Below are 27740 nucleotides of genomic sequence, written 5' to 3' on the forward strand. Positions count from 1 at the left end.
AATAGGATTACAGATCATTATAAATAGTATTTCATTATCTATTTAATCAAGGAGGTAATATTTGGTAGCAAAACTTAGCTCCTTTACTATTGAGAAGTTTTAACTTTCCTAAGTAATCAGAGACCTAAAAGGCCAAGACATAGAAACTCTGGTTTTCTGAGCAGATAAAAAAAAACGAGAACTTTTGTTTACAACTTCTTACAAGAGCAGACCAAAAATCGAAGAAAACTTTATCTTTTTGACAGAAAAGCTAAATCTTAGTCTTATATGAGTGTACTTTTAAAACACTCATTCCAGTGTTAGTCCTGACCATGCATAAATGCTTTTCCAAAGATTCCCCTTCACAAACCTTCTACAGCTTTCTTTTTCATTCAGATGTTGCCTTACACCTTCTCTCTAACCAGTCACATTTTAAAGCAAAGTTACTCTATTTTTCCTCAACAAAAATATATTCCCATTCCTCGTACCTTTCTTACCAAAATACATCTTATTTTCCTTGCATACAGACTTACTCCCCTTATTTCTAGCAGTCTCAGTTACATTTATTATTAATGCTTAGAAACCTTAACTTCTAGTAAAAACTAGGTAGTAAGCAATTGTGAACTACATCAGAATTTTTTAGATTGGAAATTTATGACTGTACTTCATAATCTCTGGAAACGTTTTACCATAATATAGTTTTTTTGACCAAGCATAAAATATGCTTACTAGCAGCCCTAATTTTATCTTTAGTTTCTTTGTAATAAGAAGCCACAAACAGATAAACCCATGTTGAGTAATTAATGTTTCAGTGTTTTGTCCTATTGGAAAATAGATATCCAGTGAGTTCAAACCAATATATCATTTAACCTACCAAAACTTTAAAGTTTTAGGTTAACAATGAATCTGAAAGCTTCACACTTTCCTTTCTTTTTTTATTCAACCTACTTGCTCTTAACAGTTACCTGTGAAAACCTCATGAGACACATCAAATTAACTATCATATTAAGTCTTCTGTTTGCTGACAGATAGAGATGACCTTTAGTAAACGTTGGTAGAACGTGAACTTTAGTAAACCTTAATAAACCTTGGTAGAATTAAAGTTTTATATTTAATGCTGATAACTCTAAAGACATGTTTATTTTTTTAAATATTTTATTTATTTATTCATGAGAGACAGAGAGAAGGAGGCAGAGACACAGGCAGAGGGAGAAGCAGGCTCCATGCAGGGAGCCCGATGTGGGACTCAATCCTGAGTCTCCAGGATCACACACTGGGCTAAAGGCCCTAAACCGCTGAGCCACCCGGGCTGCCCAAGACATGTGTATTTTAATTAGGCTGACAATCTTGAATTAACTTTAATGCCATATGTTGTATCTAGGTCCACTAAAAAGTCCGCGAATCAATTTGTTTCCCACTATCAGGTTTTTTTTTTTTCCTTTTAAGATTTTATTGGTTTATTCATGAGAGACTTAGGGAGAGAGAGAGACAGAGAGAGAGAGAGGCAGGGACCCAGGCAGAGGGAGAAGCAGGCTCCATGCAGGGAGCCCGATGCAGGACTCGATCCTGGGACTCCAGGATCATGCCTGAGCCGAAGGGAAGACAGTCAACTTTTGAGCCACCCAGGTGTCCCCCACTATCAGTTTTAATTGGCCTCCTGTGGGGAAATCTGAAGTGGGCAGTTTATGTCCTGGGGAGCCTCAGGACCCCTTCATGTTGATTTTGGGGGTACTTTGAACCTCATAAGGAAGTAGCTTTGAATCCCATAAGGAGGTAGCTCAATAGCTAGGGGTGCCTTTTGTTTCTCAGTGAGGTAGGAGGACCAGGAGCCAGTGGCTCTGGAGGCACCAAGGATGGTACAGGAGCGGCCACATTAACCTCATGGGTGATGTGACAAACAGGGGGAGGGGAAGGTGGAGACAGAAGTGTACCACCACCACCAGTGTTGATGGTCAGTTTAAAGTTTGGACTAACATTCCTTTATCTCCATGTCCTGTCTCTCCTTCCTACAAAACGGCCTTTTTCTGAGGATACTTTTCAGCGCTCTGCACCATAAATTCACAATATGCCCTAATAGGTTTCTGCTGAGAAGAGAAGGAAGCATCACCATCTTCCTAGGCAAAGGTTCAGAAAGAACACAGAAGCAATAAAACTATGACTACCTGAAGCCCAGAATACCTCTGTTAGCATTCGTTCTTCCCCCCAACTGAGAGGTGATTCACTGCCTGAGCCACAGGGCTTCCTAGACAAGCTAGGAGAGCCAAACCAAAGCAAGCCCCCTGTTTGGAGGCAACCAAATGGGAGGAAGGAATTCGAGAACCATTCAGTGGCCATCTTTCCTCTGAGCTTAACAAACTCATGTGCCAGGAGGTGTTAAAATGAAAATTCATGTTTTTCTTATCACAGGTTTATAACTAAAAGAAGACGGACCAGACAGCCGCTATTCTTCCCAGGGGGCTCTGGGAGGGGATAGACTTAGCAGTCCCTGTCTCGTACACACAGATTCCAGAGAATCTCCCCGTATGTGGACCCTGGCTTCCCATTTTCCTCTCACCCACTCCTTTTTCCAGAGGCACATTCACAAGTTGTAATGGCCCTTGCCACAGCTCAGCTACCCAAGCCTGAGCAAATGGGTTAAGAAAACCCGAAACAAGTAGTTCAAAAGAACCCAGAGGCAGGGAACCAGAGAAGGACCAGGACGGGATTTGATGTGCATTCATCAGGGGGGACTTACCAGGAGCCAGATCTCTGGGGCCCATTACTACTTCTAGGTCATTCCCCTATTTCACCAAATGTGGTTAAGACCACTGATGCCAGATCAGAGAGAGAAAGAAAGAAAAAAGTCTTCAAAATGAAACAGGTTTGGGCAGCTACAAAGGACTTCCTTGCTGTCCAGGAGGGACCCAGGGACCACTAGCCAGGAGGAGCTGACTCTGACCTGTCCCAACCACTGGCTCAGGAAATGGCTGTGAGCCCTCCTGGCACAGCGCTGCAGCCAAGGGCACCACCCCGGGGGTCCCTGGGGGTCCCCGGGGGGCTGGGCTGATCAGAAGTACAGCCCATGACTGGCTCACCAGAATTGTGGCCGGAGCACAGGGCTGCAGGAGGCCCTGGCTCCCAGGGTCCCAAACAGGCCAGGCTCAGCAGCTCACTGCTGACAGAGTCCAGTGGTGGTGAAACAAGAAAGGGATTTCCTAGAGTGAGGCCAACACCTGCAGGCAGCAGATTTGTAGCTCACAAACCATCTCCAAAGTTCTGAAAAGACGTCTAGGTTTCTATAAGGAAAGTGTGGGACAAGGTCCGTGGGTCCATGCAGGTGGGCAGGAAAGGTCAGGTCGCCGTTGTCTTGGGGCCGGCCGCGGGGGGTCTTGCTGCCTCAGGCAGTCCTCATTGCTCAAGGTGGGGGGGAGTGTGGGTTCACATCATGGGATACTTTGCCTACAGGGCCCTTTGCCAGAGTTAAGCCATAAGCTGGAAAGAAAAACTTAGAAAGTACAGCCTGAGGTCAAAGTGGGGTAGCTGGGGGCACCTGGGTGGCCCAGTCAGTTCAGCGTCTGCCTGTGGCTCAGGTCATGATCCCGGGGTCCTAGGATCGAGCCCCACATCGGGCTTCCTGCTCATCGAGCAGCCTGTTTCTCCCTCTGCCTCTGCCCCTCGCACTGCTTACGCTCTCTCGTTCTCTATGTCAAATAAATAAAATCTTAAAAAAAAAAAAAAAAAACAAGGTAAAAGTAGTTAAAATCCTCTTTTACTTCTTTCTTTTCTCACTGTGGAATATTGCTTCCAGTCTGCAAAATCAGGGCTGTACTGACACCAATGGCTGGATCTAAATATCCTACTTTTTCTCTTTTTCTCTTTGATTTAGGGCCCAGACATCCATCCATTTTCCTAAAAAATACCTCCATATTTTGTGAAAGTTCAGATCTGAGCCTACCAAAAGCATCCATGCTTCACATAAGTCCTGCCCACATTCAGGGCCTCGAGCTGGATATTTGGTCTTTGGTTCTCCCTGGGTCAGGTCAGCCGGCATTGCAGCCAGAGCCCCTCATTGCACGTGGGCATTACCACTTCACCTTCCCTCCCTTAAAATTTGCCAGCTATTCCCAAAATACACTGGGTTGATTTTCCTGGCCTTTCCACATCAAGTCCATTCACGTGTCCGGTAGCCCACCTGGGGTGACTGACTCTCCCAGCCACCAAGAACGTCTCTGGGCTTGATCTTACTGTCTGCACCATCTTCACAGCTCAGAAGGTGCCTCGGGAGTTTGTTGTTTGTTTGCTTTTAAAGATTCATTTACTTATTTTAGAGAGAGTGAGAGAGAAGTGCTGGGAGGTGGGGGGGGCGCTGTAGAGGGGGGGAGAGAGAGGATCTCAAACAGACTCCCACTGAGCACAGAGCCCCACCTGGGGCTTGATTCCATGACCCTGAGACTGGATCCTGAGACCTGAGATCATGACCTGAAGGGAAATCAAGAGCTGGACACTTAGCCATCGGCCCCGCCTCTCAGGAGGTTTCTGATGGTATAGACAGAAGCAGCCTCAGAATATTCCCACGGAGGAACACTTTCTCTCCCCTTGGGCTCCAGCCCTTTCTCTGAGGCTTCTCAAACCATAACACCAGTCCAGTCATCTGGGGATTTTGTTCCTAGGGCAATTTGTGATCCGTAGCCTGAGGCAGGGCCAAACCTTCTGCATTTCTAACAAGTTCCCAGCAGCTGCTGCAGGTCCAGCTTGCTTAGGGAGTACATGTTGCTTTTTACCTGTTGCCACTGGTTATAATGCAAATGTACTGAGGTGCCTCTGGCGGGGAGGTTGCGAGGGAGGCCTAGTTGCTGTTTTGAGTGGGTTTTGTTGCCCTCACCCTATTTTGTTAGTAGTTGTGTACTGAATGTTATTTATTTTGATTTTACGCTTATCCCATATCGCTTCTGTGCTTCGTCATGCATGTGCCGTATTGATGGTTTTAAACATTTGATTTTTGCTTTAATCTCCGTTAAGGATTAGCAGTGATAGTTTAGGCTTGATTTGTCTCTTGTAATCAACTGATTTATTATTATTTTTTGACATTCTTCTGAAAATCCTACAGGAAAAAAATAATTCTTTTTGAAATTCTTTAGCTCCTAACACTTGATATTCCCATTTTGGAGCATTTGCTGATATAATGTAATTGTAATTATTTACTCCTGTCCTTACCCTTGCTGTGGCCTTTTGTGCAGCATGACATTCCATAGTGGAATCCAGTGAGAGACAAGGTCATTGCATGTAACTGTCCTGCTTCAAAATCATTTTCTATCATTCACCTTTTTCTGTGTGGCCATTGCTCAGAAAATCTTTCTGCTTGCATGTATGACACAGCCAAAGTATTGGGAGTTTAGTGTTTATTGTCTGGAAAAATCTCCATCTGTTATATCCTGTGAAGTGGGATAGTGTAAATGGTAATAAACGGGCCTCTGGGGAAAGACAGGCTAGGTTCTAATCCTGTTCTGCACTTTGGTAGCCATGTGATATCTACACATTTTAGATATTCTCTGGGCTTCAGTTTCTTCATCTGAAAAGTGAGGAAAGAGCACCTGCTTTCTGAGTTTGTTTGAGGGCTAAATAAAATGATATCTGCAAATACTTAGACCAATCCCTGGAACCCAGTAAGATTTTAATAAAAGATAGCTCTTCATCTTGTAAAAAAACAAATTGAACTAAGTTTTAAAGATTTTATTGGCTTTATTCGGTGATTCATGGATTGGGCAGCATCCCATCTAGCAGATAGAAAGGAACTCCAAAGAACTGTACAAAAATGACACACTTTTATAAGCAAAAGGGGATTGGGAAAGGAAGTTACTGGTAACGAGCAGATTATTTGTGGCAAGGGCACCCTCCTTTAGGGGGCTGTGGAGATCTATCAGGCAGATGGTGCTGACCAGGTGGTTCCAGATACACTAGGTTGAATGTCCACCCCTCGAGGAGTGGGGCAGCTGGGTGGCTCAGTTGCTTAAGCGTCCAAATCTTTGTTTCAGTTCAGGTCATGATCTTGGCGTCATGGGATCAAGTCCTGTATTGGGCTCCGTACTCAGCATGGAGTCTGCTTGAGATTCTTTCCTTCCTCATTTGCCCCTCCCCCAACTTGTGTTTTCTTTCTCAAATAAACAAAATCTTAAGACAAAAAAAAAAAAGTCCACTCCTGGAAGTGGTTGAAACTAAGTCAGGTATTATGGGTTTGTTTTTTTTTTTTTTGGTAACATGAGCTTAGCACAAGTGACTCCATTTGGGGCATATTGTCTCTTTTTCATTATTTACCCCCTTTTGATCAGACTTCTGGCTTAATTAAGAAATGTGATTGAAATTTAAGGCACTAGCCCTATGCCGAGCTAACACTCTCATGCTCTCAGTTTTTCCTCAATCACAGGTCATGATACTTTTTGCTGAATCTCTGTAGTATTGACACATCATGACTTCAGGTTCACATTATTTTTAAAAAGTTGATCATTGTCTCTGTTCCTTTCCTGACATTCCAGTCTCGGGGAGATCATTTCCTTGTTCGGCTACAAACATGCACATAAAGCCTTCAGGAGAATACAGTGCACCAGAGATTACTGTGGTCAGTATAAGCAGGATAGCTCCCAGTGTCTGGAGGGTACTTTGGAGCCATGCTCTCCAAGACACAAATCAGTCAAAATCAAGTAAGCCAGAAAAGACCCTGTTGAAGGGGGCACTTCCTTAAGCCAAGTGTCCTGTTCACTAATCTTGCACAGCTGAGTTTCACCTTACCCAGAAGTATCATCCACATGTAGCTGGTGGTGTTGGTTGCAGCACAGACACCTTGTTCAGCCAAAGGATGATCAAGGGCTGTCCTCTTATTGACAGCAACCTGGGCCACAGGGTCTGAGGATTTCTGTTGGGCAGCTGTCACTTTTATAGTAGATTCTATGATACTTTCAGGAGTTAAGTAGAAATTCCTGGGATGCCTGGGTGGCCCAGCAGTGGAGTGTCTGCCTTCAGCTTAGGGCGTGATCCTGGAATGCCAGGATCAAGTCCCACATCACGCTCCCTGTGTGGAGCCTGCTTTCCCTCTGCCTATGTCTCTGCCTCTCTCTCTCTCTCTCTCTCTCATGAATAAATAAATAAAATTTTTAAGGAAAAAAAAAAGGAGAGGTTCCTTATCGTAGCATCATTTGCACACACTCCCGACTGGGGAAGTAGAGACCTGCCAGAGGAAGCGAATCTTAAATCATGAAAGCCTTCTGGGAGGTCCTTCCTAACCTGACAATGTACATTCAGGGGAGTTGGCCAGTGAAGTGTGTCAGTTTATTTCTGAACAGTCAGGGACATAGTTAGATAACCTGCAAGGCATGGTCTGGTTCTGCACCAACCATCTAAGGATTTATAGGGTCAGGGAGAATGATAACCACAGATAAGGATAAACCCTTCTGGGGCACACAGCACTTCTATTAAGGGGGCACCGTGAATGGATTCACTTGCAGGGATTGTTGCATTTGTCCATTGAAGCTAGGGGTCCATTAGGTTTTCAGTGCGCTTGGGAAGTAAATCTCCTCGCCTGAAACAAAAAGTTGTTCTAAATTCCCTACAAAGATGTGTGCTGTGGTTGGGATCTTTTCGTGATTGAGGGCAGATCTGACTGAGATCATCATAAGAATATGGAGGTGCAAATGGGCTGTGATCTGCATAGATATTTGTGTCTGATGGGGCAGTATAGTCATAATTGTAGAAAGGCAAACAAGGCGCTGGATGTTCAGGCTGTAAAAGACTATGACTTTTAAGGGGGCTTGGTTATAGTTAGTTTATGATGGTACTGAGAATAGAAGAAAAATTGGTCACAGAGAGGACCAGGGGATCTCTAGCATCATGGGCAGATCAGAGTTTTTGATGACAAAATCCATTAGTACAGAAGGTTGCAGTGGCCTTAGCGATGGTCCTAGTGTGGCCTGGCAGATGGAGATGATGGTGCTACTTTTTCAGGCCAATGCCAGAGAAAAGGAAAGAAAGAGAAGGAGAGGTGATTTCATGTTTAATTAAAGTATGAAGTCTTGATCTGGCATCTTGGGTGGAAGCAGTCTACAGTGATGTCAACTCCTTTTCCTCATTGTTTGGATTCAGAAGTCTCCAGCATCTGTTCAAGACCAGATGTCAGGTGGAGTCTCCTCTAGCTGTGAGATGTGTACCCAAGATTTAGTAGGTTCTGATTTCACAGTGGTGTCAGTAGTCTGGAGCCTGTGACAAAGTCCCTTCCAGTAGGGTTGGAGAGTTGTCTTCCTCTGATGCCATTTCCAGAACACCTAGTCACCAGGCTCCCCGCCAACGTCAGTTTATGAGTCATCTTAGTTGCACAATGGTGGGTGAAGGAATGTAAAAACTGAAAAATGCCAGGGAGCAAGGAAGGACCAAGTAACCATCTTGGTTTTCCCATCACCCCAACCGTTCATTGACTTTATACGGTTTGTTTGCTCATCTTAATTTCACTGGGTCAAAAGCAGACTATTGCCATGTCATAGAACATCAGGAAGGCAGGAGTCTGGCAAAAAGAGGTCATTTTTTTGCAAAAACAATTTGGACTTTATTCACATGTGCCACACCCTTTATACATGTTGTTATACTGCCATTCCACAAAAGTCAGCTAGGGCATTCCTCTGATACCAGTTTCAGTTTTTTAGTATGGGCCTCAGTTTTGATGACAGAATTTCAGAAGGTTAGCACATAGCAGTAAGATCTTTCTTGTCTGTTTTTGATCAGAGTCCCAGTGAACATAAGAAAACCATTTTGTTTCCATAACATCCCCAAATTATACATGATCCCAAAGGCCTACCAGCGATCAGTATGAATATTAGCAGTTTGTCCTCTTGATAAGTGGTGTACTTGGGTGAGGGCATATTCATTGGGCCGATTTAGCTTGTGGGAGATTTTCCCTCTCAAGTAGGTCCTATTAGAGTATTGCCAGCCTCGAATTTCCCTTTTTCATTTTTCCAGGATGCTCCATCAACAAATAAAATTAGATCAGGATTAGTCAAAGGAGGTAGCTCCTAAATCAGGATGTGTTGCAAAATGGGGTGTTACTGCCTCAGAGTTGTTAGGGCTCACCTTCGTTTCGTAGCAGTAGTCATGTGGAAGGATTAAAAACATTGCAGCATTTTAGATGCAGACTGAGTGGCTAAAGCAGAGGATCTTAGAGGAGGTTAGTCTGTAGAAAGACATAGTTCAGAATTAAGACTTTGGACAGCTTATTTGTTTATAAATAAATATCCTTTCCTCGGGTTAAATCTGTGGAGTCTTCTAGTAACTTTGCAGCTCTAGCCTTAAGATGGTTGGCATGGACAGAGGTAACCAAACCAAGTTGGATGCTCGTCGAGGTAGGAGGTCTTTGTTCACTGCCATGATCTTGAGTGATTATTCCCAGGGCTTGGTTATCTCTTTCATTAGGTTAACAGTTAGGTGGCCCTGGGACAGGCAATTCCCTGCTTGTTTTAATCTTATAAAGGCCTTCTTGTGTTTATCTGCCCAAGGAAACAATCAGGGACTGAAACTTTAGTAAATTCATAGCTTGGGGAAGCCAGTTGAGGAAAAGTAGGAGCCCAGAGTCTGCAGTAGCCAGTTAGGCCTAGGAACCCATGAGGGTGGATTCGTTATCCAACTAAGAATAGTTGTGGGCCCAGGACGTTGTTATATTAGCTCCCTTTTTTTTGGAGATAGCTGGATTCCATTAGCACCTAGATCATGGCCTAGGTAATGAACAGTATCTAGAGAGAATATAATTTCCTTAAAGGTTTTATGTCCTTTTTCATCTGTTGCAGCAAATACATGGGATCTTTGCTGGACACCTATTTGGTCACTGGGAATAGCAAGAGGTCATTTACATACTACAGAAGGCTCAATATCCCAGGGAACTTTAGGGGACTTAAACCTTGGTAGAGCACTTAGGGGAAATAAGAAAGGACCTCACTGAGCCTGTGAGCGATGTCTGTCGAGGTATACTGTTGATTGTTCCCAATCAAGGCAAATCGATGTTGGCTGTTAGGGTCTCCAGGGATGCTGAAGGAGGCTGAATATAGGTCCACAGCAGCAAACTGTCTTGACTCTGGTGGAACTTGTGACAAAAAGTTGTTTGGGTTTGGAGCAACTGGGAAATGGGGAATAACTATCTTATTAATAGCTCTGAAGTCCTGGACAAATCGCTATCCTCGTCCATCAGGTTCCCAGTCTGGCAGTTACAGGGCCAGCCCAGGGATCGATTAGCCCCTGAGTGATTACGATCTGTTGGCATGAGGTCTTGCATGGCCTCAAGCTTTAGTGGATTAGTGGCTTCAACAGGCAATGAAGGAAGAGATATAGTTACATCTATCTGAATTTATATAGGCTTTGCACTCTATCCTCCTTATGTCAGTATTAGAAGTAGCCCTCAGATTTTTCAGGCACCTCAGATAAATCAAGGATCTTTTGCTGGAATTGTTTCTCTTCTATATCAGGGGAAAATTATAAGGGACATAAAAGAGCAGGTTCAGGTTGGTCAGGAAATTCTACGGTGAGGTTTCCCCTGGAGACAAAATGTATGAGACCTTTAAATTTTATAAAAGAGATTGCTACCTAACAGGTTGACTGTTACTGTATTACATAGCAAATCTCTCCCCGACACACAAACGTTTTCAGTAAGAAGTCCCAGAGTCATCTGGACTACTGGTCGAGATAGAAACACTCTCTCAATTTTATTAGATACCTGCACTATAGAAACTTCTTTTTCATTCCAAGGGGCTTGTCCTATGAGAGCTTAGTTTAAAGTAGAGAATGTTGCTCCCATATCTATCTGAATCTGGCAAGGTTTTCCATTGATTGTACTTTTCGTTTTCCCCTTGGCTATTAAAGGGGATTACTGGTAGTTTACCAGAGGATGCCTCGGACTTCTCTTAACTCTAAGAGGGGCCATTTGGGGACAGATAGGGAAGCATATGAGTTGATGATGAAGAATTTGCATAAGGTCTTTGATGATGGTTTTTCCCCAATGTCCTAGTTGAATAAAAATGAGATATTGAGCCTGGGTCCAGTGTTTTGATGACAGACTCCTAAGAGGGTACAATGGTGGTGGGAGCAGGTATTATTTTAGGTGCCTGCTTATAGCTTTTGTAGTTGTAAGACTAATAACTGGGTGGACTTTTGATTTTGGTCTTATTTCAAAGTCGTCATGAGTTAGAGTCATGAGTTCAATCAGGCCACCCATTCTGTTTATGTCTTTTTTCAATACACTAATCACAGAAGATAATCCATTTCCAAATTGGGCAACTAAAGCAGATTGGGTGACCTCATGTATTGTGTGCAACCCAGAATACCATAGAAAGAGAGCTTCTAGATGGGCTTTAGAGTCTGTCAGTTTCATCTTCTTTGCATGTTTGAATCATAGACCAGTCAGTATGGGCTTTTAAAAAATTTGTTGCTATTTCACACATTTTTTTCTGGTCCATAATGGGACCACGATGAAGGTATCAAATGTCATCTTTGGGGTTGTGCCATTCTGCTTCAGGTCCATTTTTGGGCTTCATATGGTCCCACCAGACTTTGCACAAGCTGATAAAGATCTGGCAGCCTGGGGTCATAGGCCCTGATGAGGACTCTAAATTCTTCAGAAAACTTTTGGGGTTTCTCCTTGAGTTTAGGAAATTCTTTAACTCTGGGCCTTAGTTTCGTTTGTTTTTTTTGACCAAGGAGTGAAAGATGCCTGAGGAGGATCTCCTGCAGCCTTGAGGGGTTTGATTTTAAAAGATAATTGTATAATAGTCTTTTCAGGGAGAAAAGGCAATTCAGATAGTTAGTAGAAGAGGAGTGCTGCGGTAAAGGAGGGGAGAGGAGAGCAGTAGGAATTATGTCACTGTGACTGTTGATTGTTGTAGGGAACTCTGTGTCTTTAATTCTTCATTATCCTTTTGCTATGAATTTTTCAATAAAACTATTTTGGCACCTTGAAGCCTTTTGGAAGCTTCTCCATATCAATTAAAATAGGTGTACCCATTCAGTTTGTTTGATTTGGGAACCTTTGCTTTCAAGTGTACTTAAATAAATGGCCCTAATTGGAACACTCCCTCATAATGGCCATTGCCATTCTAGGATGTCTTCAGTAAGAGTTGCCATTTTTGTAGCTGTCTATTGCTTCTGGGACTGTAGTTCTTTAGACATGGAATAAGCAAATGTGCTGGGACATGGCACTCTCAGCTCTTTATAATTTACGAATCTCATTTCTTTAGCTAAGCTGTTGGGTCTCCTTGATCCAAGTACCTCAGAGAGATGTGCCACTGGGCTGAGGGTTGTGTGGTGTTTTTATGCATACCTCCCCACGCAGAAATTTTCTTGAGGTTTGCAAGTGACCTAGTGTCAATCTAACCCATTCTGTGACCAATCTAGCCTAACATAAGAGTCTCAGAGTTAGGCGTTGAGCACTCTAATAGCTATTAAGTATCGATCTATGTCCATCAAGTTTGTGGCTTTTTGGCTTTTGAGAGTCCCATTGGCAATAACCTTTGGTAAAAGCCAAAGAAGCATGTACACATGAACACACCAGCAGTAACCAAAGAGATGGGATGGTCGACTGGCTAAAAAAATAAGAGGCATTAGTTGCATCCACCAGCCATATCTAACATGGAACTGTGGACAGGATCAGCAGACCTCAACAATGGGAGACTGGACCAAATGAGGGCTAGGACTGGAGTTCAGGATAGAACCATCTACCAAATGAAGCTAACCTGCTAAGTTCTGGATTGGAAAGCCAATTAGATCAGGAGTTTGTTGCAAAGATATCAGAGCCTAGAACCAGGGGGAACTTACAAATGGCCCTCAGAAACAACTGGAAAAACTGGGAACTCAAAGAGTTCATAGATACCACATCAGTGTTTCTCATCATTCCCAGAGGTGTCAGAAGTTTCCTTCAGACCAAAATTCAACAAGTAAATTTTTAAAGATCTTATTGGCTTTATTCAGTGATTCATGAATTGGGCAACATCCCATCTAGCAGAAGGAACTCCAAAGAGCTGTACAAAATGGAAGACTTATAGGCAGGAGGGGCAGGATAAGGAAGTTACTAGAAAATGTGGAGTGTTTCAGGCATGGTTTCCTTTGAGGGGATGGCAGGGGTCTCTCAGGCTATGTCACTGGTGCTGAGCAGGTAATTCTAGATTGGCCGGTTTAAGAGTCCACTCCTGGGAGAGGTTTCGTGAATTCAATTACTTATTAAGTCTTGGTTTGGTGATGTGGGCTTAGCATAAGTGACTCCATTTGAAAACTGTTGTCTCTCTTTTTTCTGTTGTTAATTGAAAATACTAACAAACAAGAGAAACATGAAATGTTCACATATGAGTAGGTTCCTGCTAATTTTTCAACCTCTATTTGAAACACTTACAAGCTAAATTCGATTATTTAGCAGTTTATCATATAAAAGAGGTAACCAAGCAGTGGACTTTTAGAACTTTTGGATTGTTTCTGAGTTAACTGTTAACTGTTCATGACTGTTGAAATCCTATACTAAGGAAGCAGTGCCTTGGCTCCCGCAACATATGTAGGAAGATGGAAAGAGTAGAGTATAAGCGGCCTGGTCCTCCTCAAGCCTCATTGGTTTTTCCCACTGTTTTCAAAGCCACTGGGAATAATGGTATTTGCCTTGAAACTGTAAGGTAAATATTGCTAAAGAGGTCCACAGTATTATTTGCTTGACATTTCTTACCATAATATTACACACTTTATTCTTGGACTTAATGTTCAAGAAATTAAAATAGGCCAACTTGTTAACATAGCAAAACTATGACAATTGAGGACTTTGAGCCTTGCTCACAAGTATTTAATTTTTTCTCTTCATTTTGAAAGGTACTCTTACAAAGCCACATTTTAGCCACTAAAATAGCTTAGTGACATTTCTGTTCTATTCCTTTCTGCATTTAAGAGTATTTTCCAAAAAGTATGTTAAAACCAAATGTCAGGCATTTAGTACATTTTTCTGCATAAATTTTATCTTTAGTGAGACTTGACTTTTTAAAAAGGAAAGCAATAAAGCCAAATAATGTGTCTGTGTGTTTTTAGGGAAAGGAGCAGAGAGAAAGCTTTGGTGTTTAAAAAGCTACTAAAACACTTCACAGCGTAAGCCAATGGAAGAGCAAAATTCATCATGTGGATATTCAGACAATTTGTGACTTGTTCTGTCTGGTTATGAGGCATAAGAGGAAACTAATAATAAATCTTTCTATATATTTCACATTTCCAGCTTGAGCATTAAGTACTCTTCTGCCCTCCTTTGTGCTGAATCTCATATGCTGTCTAAAGACTGCTTTGTAGAAGCAGTTTGAATAAATAGACCTTTATAAGACTGTCATCATTTTTCCATAAAACTATGGGAGAACTAAAAGTCTTCCACATAAAACAGAGGGAAAAGCAAGCACTTGAAACTGAATATAAATGTTAATATGTTTATTAAAATTCTCTTAACTTTTGGTGAACTTTGAAGGCTTGTAGGAATTAAGAGTCTGCTCTGGAGGATTTTATATAGATAACTGTAAACCCAAAAGTCAATTGAATTTATGAGCATGTGCTGGATTTAAAATTATAATCCTTGTACATAGGAGGTAAACATGATCTTTATTGGAATTATAGTTGGCTTTTTTATGCCATTGGTGTATTTTTAATGTTTATACTTTGTCTTAATTTCTGGGCATAAATCACAATAAATCACAATCACAACTGTGTCAGGCACTGTTCTAGGCATGTGGATTCCTTCATACACAACACAAATGTTTTTGCCCTTGTGGTGTTTACATTCTAATGGGAGGACATAGACGAAAAAATAGATGCAATATAAATGAGTAATGTAAAGTCAGTTGTACAGTTCCAAAGCATGGTAAATGCTGTGAAAGACAGTAAAAGCAGAGCAGATACAGGGGAATCAGGATGCGAATCAGATTGTGGTAGCCTTGTTGGAAAGGTCACATTTTCGGACAGACTCTGAAGAAAGCTACCTATGCTCTCTTCTGCTTAGCTTAGGAAAACTCAGGGATGGGTTTATTTTGACCTTTTAATTTTATTGACTCATTATGCCCCTGAGATAGAGGGGAGTTGAGAACTTGAGTCAGTCGGTAGAAGTCTGGTATAAATAGCTACATTGGAAAAAATGAACCTCTTTCAGCAAGCTTCCCACTACCCCATTTTTTTTTTTTTATATATTAGCACACAAGTTGATGTTTCATTAGTAGTATTTTTCTTCCATTATGAAAGCAACAGAGGAAAAAACCTGAACCTCTGGTAGGGCTTGTTATGAACTGCTAAGTTGCTGTATTTTCTATGTAGTTTGATTCCAAGGGAATTTTAAGTTTAGTTTTATAAACAGATTTGTCACTCGCCAGCACAAAATCCAGCCACCCACTACTGTGATCATTATAAAGTTGTGAGTCAAATATAATAGTGTGGTTGTTTTTATTTTATGCTTAGAGCAGCAAGAATAGTAGTGCTACAATAGGATAAGTAGAGTTTTTTATAACGTGTCCAAGCTGAAGGATACCTAGAGGATTTCATTCCATTTGTCTTGTAATAAATCAAATGAGTTTAAGTTTGTTTTTTCAGGTAACAAATTTTTCAGATTAACAAAAGCTATGTGGATATTTAGTGCAGACTCCTAGCAATTTTGATATTTTACTCTGGATAGTAAGAGTAACAAGTTGGGCCAATACTGTAAATGTGTCTGGGGGAAAATGTGGAAGAATTTTCATGTGAAGCAGGGCAGGTACATTGGAGGTAAAGATATAGTAAAAGCTGCATCCATGCAAGTGACTTTCACACAATATGCCATTTTTATGTGTCAGGATGTACGAAGATTGTCAGCAAAAGCAAATAGTCCTGGATCAGAGCAACAGATTTCTCTCCAGTATATAATTTAATACTGGAAAGAAATCCAAATAAGAATGGATTTTATTTAATGCATTATGACTGTCACATGAATACACAGTGTATTAAAGCTAATTTGGCCAATCACATCTACCTGTATCTATGTCTTTCTGAGAAGTGTATTTCCTAACAGATTATTAGCACTGTGATCTTCAGCATGACTGTCCTTTCACGTGTAAGGTTCCACTCATCTGTATTTACATTATTAAATTCATTTTGATGCTCAGCAGCCTTAGGAAAAACTACAACTAAATTCTATGGGAGACATTTACAAATAAAACTTTTTCTTTTTTTTTTTTTTTTCATTTTTTTGTAGACTTACATGAATGTCTTTTTTTTTTTTTTTTTTTAATATATCACATCTCAGAGGTGGCTGGGTGGCTCAGTCATTTAAATGTCTGACTCTTCATTTCAGCTCAGATCATATATCTCAGGATCCTGGGATTGAGCTCTGTGTTGGGCTCTGTGCTGGGTGTGGAGCCTGCTTAGGATTCTTTCCTTGTCCCTCTGCCCCTCTCCACTGCTCATGTATTTTCTCTCTCTCTAAATAAAATAGATAAATAAATAAAATATATCACATTTCATTGGTTTTAATAAAACCATCTTCACAGTAATACACTATTGCTCTAGTAGGTATCATTCACTCAGGGTCTGCACTAACATATAAATAAGTACATGGTTGAAGCTTCAAGTATGATACCACAGAGTATGTCCATAACTTTTTTTTTTTAGTAGGAAAACACCATACCCATATTTTAGAGCATTCTTTCAGTGTACATTCAGTTTCAAAGTGTTACTATGGGCACTGGTTTTATTTCCTCCTTTTTCCACTCATTTAGCTTCTTTTGATTTTTAATTGTATATGTCTGTTTAACATCCAGAAAGTAGATCTTTTGGGAGGTCATCTCTACAGAATGAAAACTGCATCAACTATGAATTAATTTTAAAAGTATATTTTAGCATTCTAATAAAAACATGTTTCTTGTATTCCATCCTTAAAGATTCGTCACAAATCATAAACCCTTGCACATAAACCCATGGAATAAAAAAAAAGAAAGTCTGAAAATACAACAGTGAAAACATTTGTCTTAGAATTACATGGATAATGAGTCAATAATGTCAACAGAGAGGTCACTTGGGGAAAAGGCATTAAATATGCCTAAATTCTCCTCTCTATATAAACAAAGCTGAGAATTTGCATATAGATTTTTTAAAAATCTTTTTAAGATAAAAAAATAAAGGCCCTTTGCATTTAGTTTAATGTGAATATTTCCTTAAATGTAAAGTTTTAATCAGAAACTTTAAGCATCATTATTGACACCCTAAATGGACTGTATTTCTTTGGCTGAAAAGAATGGACTGTTATATAAGATCACACACAACACATTTGCCTACTTTCAGGAAACAGTTACTAATTAAATGTACAAAGTAATTAAAAACAGTATGCCTTCCTAATTATCTTAATTATCTAATTGATACAGTTTTTCCAAGAACATTAACTAATGGGAATTAATGGCTTTCTTTTTTGCATTTGCACACAAAGTTGATTTTGTAAATTCTTATGGAACAAAAAAACCCAAAATGATGCCTATTTACTAAATGTTTTGGTTTGACTAGAAATATTTTTCTATGTTATTTTTGAGCTAGCAAAACATCAATTTTAGTTCACTTCCTGAATTCCAAATTAATGAACTCCCAAATAATTTTTAAGGTGCTTTTTTTGGCTTTTACTTACATATCATCATTGTATATGATTTCCTTCATCCTAAATCTAGAATGCTAACACACATGCCCTGTGCACATTCCCTAGGCCTAGCAGACATTGTCTTCATTAAGTTTAATAGAGACTTTTCAGAGGTTCTATAGAGAACGAGTTTTCACATCCCCAGATCTGACTTCTACTTTTTGTAGCCAGAGTCTCTGTGTGTTCTACAAGCACAGATAGTCCTCAGTATCCAAGGTGTGGGGCAATTTGGAAATGGGGTGAAAAACTGATGCTATGGGTCACAGGCATAAGCAGACAGTGGATAACTGACTACCTGAGTGTGTGTTTTATTGGCATGCTTTTGATAAGGTGATAGGAAGAAAGAATGCAGGAGTTTTGAACATCAGTTGAAGCACACCGCAGATGTGTGTGAGGATTAATAATGGGTCACGTTAACCGTTAACAGGTGCCTGCCACATAGAAACCTCAGTGTGTCATCTTCATAATTGTAATTTTTCCAAAGCCTGTTGTCTGTGACTTAAATATGTGCTATTTAGATTATCTTCTGTTTTTCTGTAAGCATTAACAAGCCCACTGGAAAACTAACTGTAGGGTAACTGATTTATATACATTTGTATATGTGTGTTTCACCAATTGTAACAATTTCTGTGTTGAAATGAATCTGGCCTCTGCAGAAGGAACCTAACTGGTCTGTATCCCTAAGTACCCAGCAGTGTAAATAGATACTGTATTCTAAATTTAAAGCAGCCAACTGAAAGTGCTATAAACTTATGCCTAGTCATAGGAGAACAGCGGTGTGGATCTAGGTGGTGATCTTGAGGTTAAGATGTAAAGCGAAAAAGGAAAAATGAGTGGGAAATATAAGAAAGGAAGACAAAACATGAGAGACTCCTAACTCTGGGAAACGAACTAGAGGTAGTAGAAAGGGAGGTGGGTGAGGGGGTGGGGGTGTCTGGGTGATGGGCACTGACAGGGACACTTGATGGGATGAGCACTGGGTGTTATTCTATATGTTGGCAAATTGAACACCTATAAAAAAATTAAAAAGAAAAATTCTAGAACTTCACCAATGTGGATGACAGAATTGGTCCAAGAGCCTGTTAGAGGGAATACTGTTCGGAGGCCCTTGGGATAATTGTGTAGTAAGAATGATGGAAACCATATCCCTATTTTAACCTCTTTACAAAGAAATTCCCACGTTTGAAGATGATGACCTCAAATCAAGGGGAAAATTTTGAAGTAAAATAATTTGCCACTGAACATTCTTGGCATACTCCACGAGTGTGCAGTGAAGCAAGCTCACTACAAAGAGATTATATAAAGGGGTAAAATTGAATATAGCCAGAACGTCAGGGTATCCTATTAGAGACGGCATATTCCCCCACCCAATTCAAACACACCTAGTTTCTTCCACCAGAGTTAAAGCAAATCATTGTGGGTTTTGGTGGGGGTAGTAGAAGAAAGTAAAAAACAAAACAAAACAAAAAACTAGACTCTCACTCAGCAAAGTATAACACACTCTGGGAAGCACTCCAAAGCTGAGAGCTCTTGAAGGAACAGTAAACTCGTGTCACCCTTTTAGTCCTGGGTGCTGGGGTTGGGGGTGGGCATGCCAGGCCAGGCTCTGGAAGTTTTAGTGTTTTATTTGCTTCTGTCTTTTTCTTCGAGCAAATATAACTGAGTGTGCTTCATCTGTACAGAGAACACAGCTCCATTTGTAGTGCCCCTTGTTTTTCTTTCTCGTTTCCTATTAAAGCGTAAGCACTTCAAGTATTTTTGGTACCTTTGGAATGGATCAAATACATACACCCCAAATGGTGTTTGATACTTTCAGTCAGTAAATGCTATCACTTCCTCCTCTCCCTGGGAGATCTCGTTGCCTCTGGCAGTCCCAAGGTTTTCCTTGCTGTGCCTGTCCTCACAAGAGCAGCCTCACCTGTCCCCTCCGCTTCACTGCAGTCCTGTCTGAGATGAGGCAGATGGAATCCCTTCCCTGCAACCCCCTGGTCCAGAGCTGAAGCATCACCTTCCCCTCTACTTCTCTGTATTTCAAGATCCTGAGAGCCAAGTTCAGATGTGAGCTCCACCAGCTCCGTTTAGGGACTGTGAGCGTGTTACCTCACCCTCATATCCGGGCACTCAGGTGCAGATGTTTTTATGTTTTGCTCCCATTCCTTTGGTTCATTCAGCAAATAGCTTTACCTCCAGAACAGTGTAATTACTGAGTATAATTTAAATGAATAAAACAAACTAATGCATGCCTACAATTTGCCAGCTGGTGAACAAATAGAGGACACCCCTGTTTCCACAGAGCTCACAGTCTGTAGAGGATAAAGAACAGTAAACAGGGTATAGTGTGATTAGTCCTTTGATTTGGGAGTAAAGGGAACACATGAACTTGGTACCGAACCCAAATTTAAAGTGTTAGGGAAGATTCCCTAAAGTGTACCTAAGCTGAAACAACAAACAAGAATTAGCACATGTAGAGGCCCTGGGTGGTGCAGCTTGTTTAGTATCTGATTCTTGGTTTCGACTCAGGTCGTGATCTCAGGGTCATTAGATTAAGTTCCTTGTTGGGCTCAGTGCACAGAGTTTGAGTAAAGACTCTCCCTTTGCCCTTTGTGCTCATTTGCTCACTCTCTATCTAAAATTCTAAAAAAAAAAAAAAAAAAAAAAAAATTAAAAACAAAAGAATTAGCACACAAAGAGACAGTTGTGTCCTTGCAAAAGCAAGCAGCATGTGACGAGGACCCAACAACACAAAAGAGAACCTGCCACATTTCCAACAGCAGGGGAATCTCCTGTAGCTAGAGTGTGTAAGGCATGGAAAGGAGTGGCAAGAATGAAAATTAGAAACAGAAGTGTAGCTCACAACAGGCCATCTGTATAAGCTTACCAGAGGATTTATATTTGCCTCTCTATGCAGTGGAGGCAGAATGAGAGATGCTGGTGAGAAGCGGCCAGCAGCCTGAGCCAGGGTGGCAAAGAGGGGGGTGGGGGGGGTGCAGTGTCTGAGGGACATGTGAAGGTGAAGGGAAGTTTGTTGTCATTTTAACGTCGGAGAGGACTTATTAGTTAAAGGGGTGACAGAAAGGAACTGGCCGCAAGAAATGAAGATTCAGAAGGAGCTGTCTCTGAGAGGAGGTGTAAGAGTGTGTGACTGCAAAGAAGCATCGGGGATGGTGGTTTAGATGTGTTTAGATTTATAAGTTCAAGCAAAGGACTTCAAAGACCTTTCCACTTGTTGGCTTTTGTGTTCTCTGGAGTAGATGAGGTCTTCTACTAAGCTTGAGGTGGTGATGGTGACACCAGAAGTTGGGTTCACTCTGCAGATTTTTATTGAGGGCTTGCTTTATGGGGATGGTAAGTGACATAATATGATTCCTTCCCTCGTGGTGCCTCTGTCTAGTGGGAAAGACAGGCCATGAAGCAATGTATTACCCAATGGTTGAATTATGACTTTTGAGTATTGAGAAGATATACACGATGCTCTGAAAACATATAAAAGAGGAACATGACAGACAGGGGCAGGACAGACTTTCAGGCTTGCTTGAGGAAGATCTGTTTGAACTAAACTCACTAGCCCTCCAAATCAATAAAATGCTGTCACTGTAATATATGAAAGATAAAAGAGTACTTACAATAAAACAATATCTGTTTATGTAAATGCTTAGACATGACTAGAAAACTGAATGAAGTCAGATGTCTGCATGTACCTATAATAAGGCTGGATTCAACAGTAGTAAGAGCAGAAACCATTCTATATGAGAAAGTACAGGAAAATGGAAGCCCTACAGATGCAGGAAAATAGGAGAATAAAGACTAGTGACTAGATAGAAAGGACAGGAGAGACTAGTGAGTTCCATCAGCTCTGAATTCCATTCTGGGGCATAAACGAGATATTACAGAGTATTTACTCTAAAAGGGAGAGTTGGGTGCCTGGGAGTTCCAGCAGTCCCTGGAAAGATGGATGGTGTTAGTGAGTGACCAGCAAGGGGGACAGGTCTCTTGATACCAGGTGAGGGCAGCAGAGCAAGAAAGTCACGGCCCCCAACCCCAACTTCATCTTTGCTCACACTTTTCCCTCCAACCAGGATGCCCACTCTTTGTCCACCTGCATGGTCTTCATTGCCCAGCATAAAACCATATTCTTTTCAAAGGCCGTAAGAGGAAGTAGGCAAGGAGAATAAGCACGAATACCTGGATCCTGTGCTGGGTGCGATGCATAAGTTATTCACATATTCCTCCCAAGAGAAGGCAGCATGATTACTTTCCAAGTTAGCATCAAGTCTGATCAAGGCTCGAGGACTTTAACTTTCTCAGTGACGTAGTCCTCTCACGCTGCTGTAATGACATACCACCACCAAGGTGGCCTATAAACAACAGGAATTGACTTCTCAAAGTTCTGGAGGTTGGCCATTGGAGATCGGGGTGCCAGCACAGCTGGGTGACGGCCCTATTCCAGGTCACACACATCTGGTTGTGTCTTCACAGGCTGCAACCGGAGGGAGCTCTATGGAATCTCGTTTATAAGAGCACAGATCCCTTCCTGAGGGCTCCACCCTCATGACCTAAGCCTCTCCTAAAAGCCCCACCTTCTAACAGCTTGGGTGTTAGGATTCTAACATGTGAACTTGGGGTGAGGGGCACACCCTTCAGACCCTGATGTTCACCATCACCAGGGGAAGTAGTAGTGAAGAAGGGACTCTAACTCAGGGCAGTCTGGACCTGTAGCTTGGTCTGCGCACACACCACCATTAAATGGACCCTGATGGCAGAGTTGCAAGATGCTAGCCATTTGGGGCTTGTGACCTTCTAACTTGTTTTCGGACTCCTACGTGAAATCGCTTTTTGTTTTGCCCCCAGTCTCATAATCATTTTGTGTGATTCTCTCAATCCAGTTACTTTCTTTGAAGGCAGAGTTCACTTTTATTCTCCACAGCATCTACAATACGCCTTGTCCCTTATGGGTGTTTAATATGTATACACTACACTGACTGACTTAAACATGTAAGGCCTGTGCCAGTTTTCAAATGCTTAAGGACCAACTGAAAACATAATGTAAGGAGAGTTACCTTGACCAAGTGAACTGTGGCTGATGGTTCTGCAAAGTTAAAATGCATCATAAGATTTGTATCTAAAGTAAAATTAAGGTTCAAAGGTGTTCTTTCAGTAAGCTCTAAAAACATTTAAAATGAAACACTTTGTGGCCAGACTGTGCACTTCCACTTTTTCAGGCCTACATAATTTTTTAAGGCTCTTCTGGATACCATCACTTGTTGATATACTCAGGTACTCTTGGGTATGTTTCATTGAAAACAAGTATTTCTAATCTTTTTAATGGAAAGGCAAAGATTTAAATTTCTGTTGTAAGAACGTAACAAAAGAACCAGCTTTTTCTTATGTACAACATAACTAGAGATGGTCTTCCCTTGGGATGCAGAGCTGGATCCTTGGTCCCAGTCTGTCTTATGGACCCATGTGAATTACAGGTGTGTCTATATGGTGTTTTGTTTAATAACACATTTATATTATCCTGTTTTTTTAGGTCCTGTGGGAGTGGGTTTGAATGAACTGAAACGAAAGCTGCTCATCAGCGACACACAGCACTATGGTGTGACTGTACCCCGTAAGTTTCCTGCTACCTGACACTACTACGACCTCACTGATAATGATCGGTCAGCACTGACGTAGCAAGGGTGGCACTCAGCACTGTCCCAGGCATTCAGCATCTGAACTCACAACAGCCCTAGCAAATATTCAGCAACACTCTCTACCTTTCACAGTGGAGGAAACTGAGGCATGGAAGTGAAGGGATTGCCCCAGAGTGCAGAGACCACTGGCAGGACATTTGTTAATTACAGCTTCTCTAACTCTCAGTTTTTATGGTGAATTTTAATACACATATGACACTAAATGAGTATTTACAAATTTTCTCCTAAATAAAAGCCTAACTCTTTATTTCCTAAAATAAGTGCTAATGTTTTCCAGAGGTTTTCTCCAGGTTTAAGATCAGAAGGACCAAGCCACAGAGAGCCGAAGGAGGCCTCTTTTAATATAAGCCTTTCTTAATTACTTTTTATATGTAGTAATTGGCAGATGGTGTTAAATGGGCCTTTCATGGCCATATAATCCAAATATGGTGGGCTTCTTTTCAGTATACAGAATTAGATCTATTTTTATAAAAGAGGTTTTCATAGGCTTTCTTACAAGTGAAATGTGATGCTGGAAGCATTTTGATCTCCAGAATAAATGCCATTTGACTACTTAATATGTTGACGTTAGAAAGCCGTCTAAAAGGCTAAAATTGAAATGTTGGCTTTTTCAAGTGGTTTTAGTACTGTTTAAAACAAAACAAAACAAAAATCACAACTGTTTGTGTATTGCCCTGAGCAGTGTTCTCTAGTTTTGTAAGAATTCAACTTTATTTTAAAATTGTTTTCTCTTACCTCAAGTTATTCCTTGTTATGACATTTTTCCAAATTATTGTTTATAATCATTTTCAGCCATACATTACGAGGCTGTTGGTTTCCACCAACAGAGATGAAAGTAAAGGAAAATATGAAAATGAGAGTTAAGCAGTGGGTTTTTTCTTTTCTTTCTTTTTTTTTTTTTTACTTTAATTATTCACTTCTTTTGCAAAAGCTGAATTGTAATATATGGATAATGTAAGAATTTTGCAAAACAATTGTCAGTCCTACAGGTGAGGAGTTCCAAAGCACCTAGAGGGTAAAAAAACATTACAAAGGGGAAAAAATGCATGTGTTAATTTCCTACTGTTATTCCTCTCCTTTATTTGCCTTAATTTATCTCCTCCTCCCCAGAACTGGGCGACACCTACAAGCCACAGAGGAAGCTGGGAGAAAAGATAGGGGATTTACTCAGAGTTGTACATGTGATAGTTGCACCCACCATGTTTCCAATTTTCATGTCCCTCATCCTATGCAACACTACACAGTCTTTTCCAAGTATAGATACTCTTTATTGTTGCACAGTTAGTAATAAACATTGATTTATTTGGAAGATGATAAATACCAGGAAGGCTGTCTATCAAACATAATCCTTTATGACCGTTTTGGTGTTACTCAAGGACCCAGGGCATATACTTGGGCCTAAATTTATCCAACGATTCGGATACTATCTATCTCTGAGGTTGTTACAGAGATTGACAATATCCAGAAAGTTTCTGGGGCTGGGACTCTCCAAAGAAATCCCCAAAGTAGTACTTTTCCACTCAGATTCACTTTTAAACAGGTGTTAATGTCAGTGGATCCCCACAGAGCAGTGTTTTCCAGACCGCCTGATAATAAAAATCTCCTGGGCTTCTTAGGAGAAGATTCCAAGGCTTTTCAAAGAGATTCTCCTTCAGGAAACCTGACGGAATGCCTGAAAATCTATTTATATGTCCCAAGTGACTCATAACACTAGACATTTGTGGAAAATAACAGCCATAGCATCAACTCAGGATGATTTAATTAATTACTCAGAAGAATATATTTTAAGAACAGTTTTGGAACTTTAGATTGTTTGGCTTTGTAAAATACTCCAAGTAGAGTCTTGATTATCTAGAGAAAAATTATTGCCTTGATTATTCCACCAGTATTCGATGTTTAACTGTAAATCTTTCCCCCAACTGTACTAACTATTCACCAGAATGGTAAGCTGGAAATGATGTGGTGCACTGGAACAATCACACATTGCTGGTGGAAGTGTAAATTAATTCACCCACTTTGGAAAAATAACTGGCAGTATCTACATCTGAGCGAACCTATATCCCATGACCCTGCAATTCCACTTCTAGTACACAGCCAACAAGAGATGCACACAGCATGCACTCGGATGGTCTTAGAAACATTATTCACGAGAGCCCCAAGTTGGAAACAACCCAAATGCCCAGCAGTAGTCGATTGGACAGGTACTCGATGCTATATGCACATAACGGAAGATTGCAATGCACAATTTGCTGCTACGATGCGGCAATATGAATGAATCCCACCAAATGTTGAGTGAAAGGAGGCAGAGACAAAAGATTCCATTTTTACAACACAAAGCAATGCTAACATGTGCCATTAGAAATCTTGAGGAGGTGGGTTAGAAGAGTGGTTTTGGAGTGCTGATAATGTTCTATTTCTTGGTAGAGTGCTGCTTGCACAATCTGTGAAAATTCAGGCTTACATGTGAACTTTTCTGCATGTCATACTTCAGGTTTTTGAATGTTAAAAAGAAATACTTGGTACTTTAGTTCACTTTGGTTTGCTAATGTCAATTTTCTGGTCTCAACTGTACTACAGTTATGGTAGATGAAAACCTCCCTTTATTGGAGAAAGCTGAGTGATAGTTACATGGGATCTTCTCTAGGCTGTTTTGGAATTTATTGTGAATCTATAATTATTGCAATAAAAAAATTATTTAAAGGGATGCTAAATGAGGTAAATGCTATTGCTCTTGGGCTAAAATGGCAGAACAAATTCTATGATCTTTACAAAATACCTACTTCACCACATTAAACATTCCAAGTTGCTTTTAAAGAAGGTGGTGGCTGAGGCCCGTTTTCTGCTGGTTTGCTTCTCTGTGGCAAATTTCACCTCAAGGAGCAGCATCAACACTGTTTTAAGGCTCTAGGTTATCATCAACAAATTTTAATGACTATTAATATAGCCAGTCTTTCAAAGGCCGTCTCAGTGAATTAAAGTAGTTAACAAAAAGTATTGCTGTAGATGTCAAATACTTGATGGATTCCAAAGTCTTTATAGCCTGGAATTTGGGCACTCACAGTCAACCACACCTGTTAATCACTTTGTGGTTTCTCATGAAGGCATATATCACAGTTATATGTTTTCATAAGTTTCAAGGAACTCCTCTTCTGTAACACTTCTTTGTCCATAGAAAACCTCAGTTGAGATTTCTAAAATATATATATGTGTGTGTGTATATATATATGTATGTATGTGTATATATGTATGTATATGTGTGTGTGTGTGTGTGTGTGTGTGTGTGTATATATATATTAGGGTACCAATTTAAAAAACAATTTTTTTTCTTATCATAGCAGTTGTTTGGGAATTTTGTTGGAAGCAGCAGAAGGTGGAGTTCATCTTATATTTGTTTGATGTTTGTCTTACACTGTAAACATAGTGGGTACTCAGACAGTGAGGTTGTAACCTGCATTGTGATTAATATGTGAATCTTTCCCTTTGAATTCCCTTCCCTTAAGAATTTCCAGATCTCTTATTCAGGATTCCTCACTGTTAATGAGTTTGTGAGATTCCTATGGTATGTCACTATATTTTACATTAAAATTCTTCAACGGTAAAATTAATAATTTGGGGTGATCATGATAAGCAAACACTCTAAGGGTAGATATGTTCACTGTTCACTTTTAAATGTGTTTGGCAGGGTCATACATGTCCTATTCACTTGATGGAGTTCTGTTTCTGCTTTTAACCCTCCCAAGGGGACTCCATATGTCAGGGCAGTGATCCTTAAAACTGTGTGTCCCACATTTTCAAAGTGTTTCTGCCATTACAGTTGAATAAAGATAACCTTTCTTCATCAGAGACAAATTAATGCACATAAAATTCTCAGTTTTGATTTTCAACATACATTTGTATGAAGCTTACTATTTGCTACAGGAACACCAGCAAACAATGAAATTTTTGAAGTAATGAATAAATATTAATCCTAAATTTCAAAGCAGGACATCATACCAATTTAATATCTTTCAACCTCTTAGATGCATATTATGTCATATACACTTAATGGAGTCTATTTCTGTTGTGAAATTAATTCTTAGCTTTTATGATAGAATTAAATTTATTAGTATTTCATGCTATTTCTGAATAGGAATAGTATTTTGCTATTCCTGCAAAAAGTGTGACACTTCATAAAAAAAATAGCATAACTTCTTGGTCCTTTACCAGCAGAAATATGAAAAATTGTTTCAGGAGATCTGAATGTTGTATTAAAATATGCTTGGTAACTAAGTAGAAGTCGATGAGAATTTTGGATGTAATTTAAACTAACTGGGTTTTATAAATCCATTACTTTTTGTATTGGGTTACTTTTTTCACCACTTCCCACAGTTTTCCTTTTATACATTATTGAGATATAATTGAAATAAGCACACATA

The 27740-nt window shown here is 40.4% G+C and overlaps 1 protein-coding gene and 1 long non-coding RNA gene across 8 annotated transcripts in view; one reads left to right on the top strand and one right to left on the bottom strand.

The window, feature by feature from the left end:
* Positions 1 to 27740, top strand: part of MPP7 (MAGUK p55 scaffold protein 7) — a 307798-nt gene that overhangs the window by 264298 nt on the left and 15760 nt on the right. For all 7 annotated transcript variants that reach the window (XM_072825570.1, XM_072825576.1, XM_072825574.1 and 4 more), the window contains one exon: positions 23160 to 23240. In XM_072825570.1, coding sequence (XP_072681671.1) covers positions 23160 to 23240 — 81 coding nt within the window. The remainder of the gene's footprint in view (positions 1 to 23159; positions 23241 to 27740) is intronic.
* The window catches only part of LOC140633267 (uncharacterized), a 96480-nt gene continuing 82406 nt past the window's right edge, over positions 13667 to 27740 (bottom strand). The window contains exons 3-4 of the long non-coding RNA XR_012030903.1: positions 21812 to 21955; positions 13667 to 16428 (exon numbers count right to left, since the gene is read on the bottom strand). This is a non-coding gene — a long non-coding RNA (uncharacterized lncRNA). The remainder of the gene's footprint in view (positions 16429 to 21811; positions 21956 to 27740) is intronic.

This window comes from Canis lupus, chromosome 5 (assembly GCF_048164855.1).
Source record: "Canis lupus baileyi chromosome 5, mCanLup2.hap1, whole genome shotgun sequence".
In the NCBI taxonomy this organism is placed as follows: domain Eukaryota; kingdom Metazoa; phylum Chordata; class Mammalia; order Carnivora; family Canidae; genus Canis; species Canis lupus.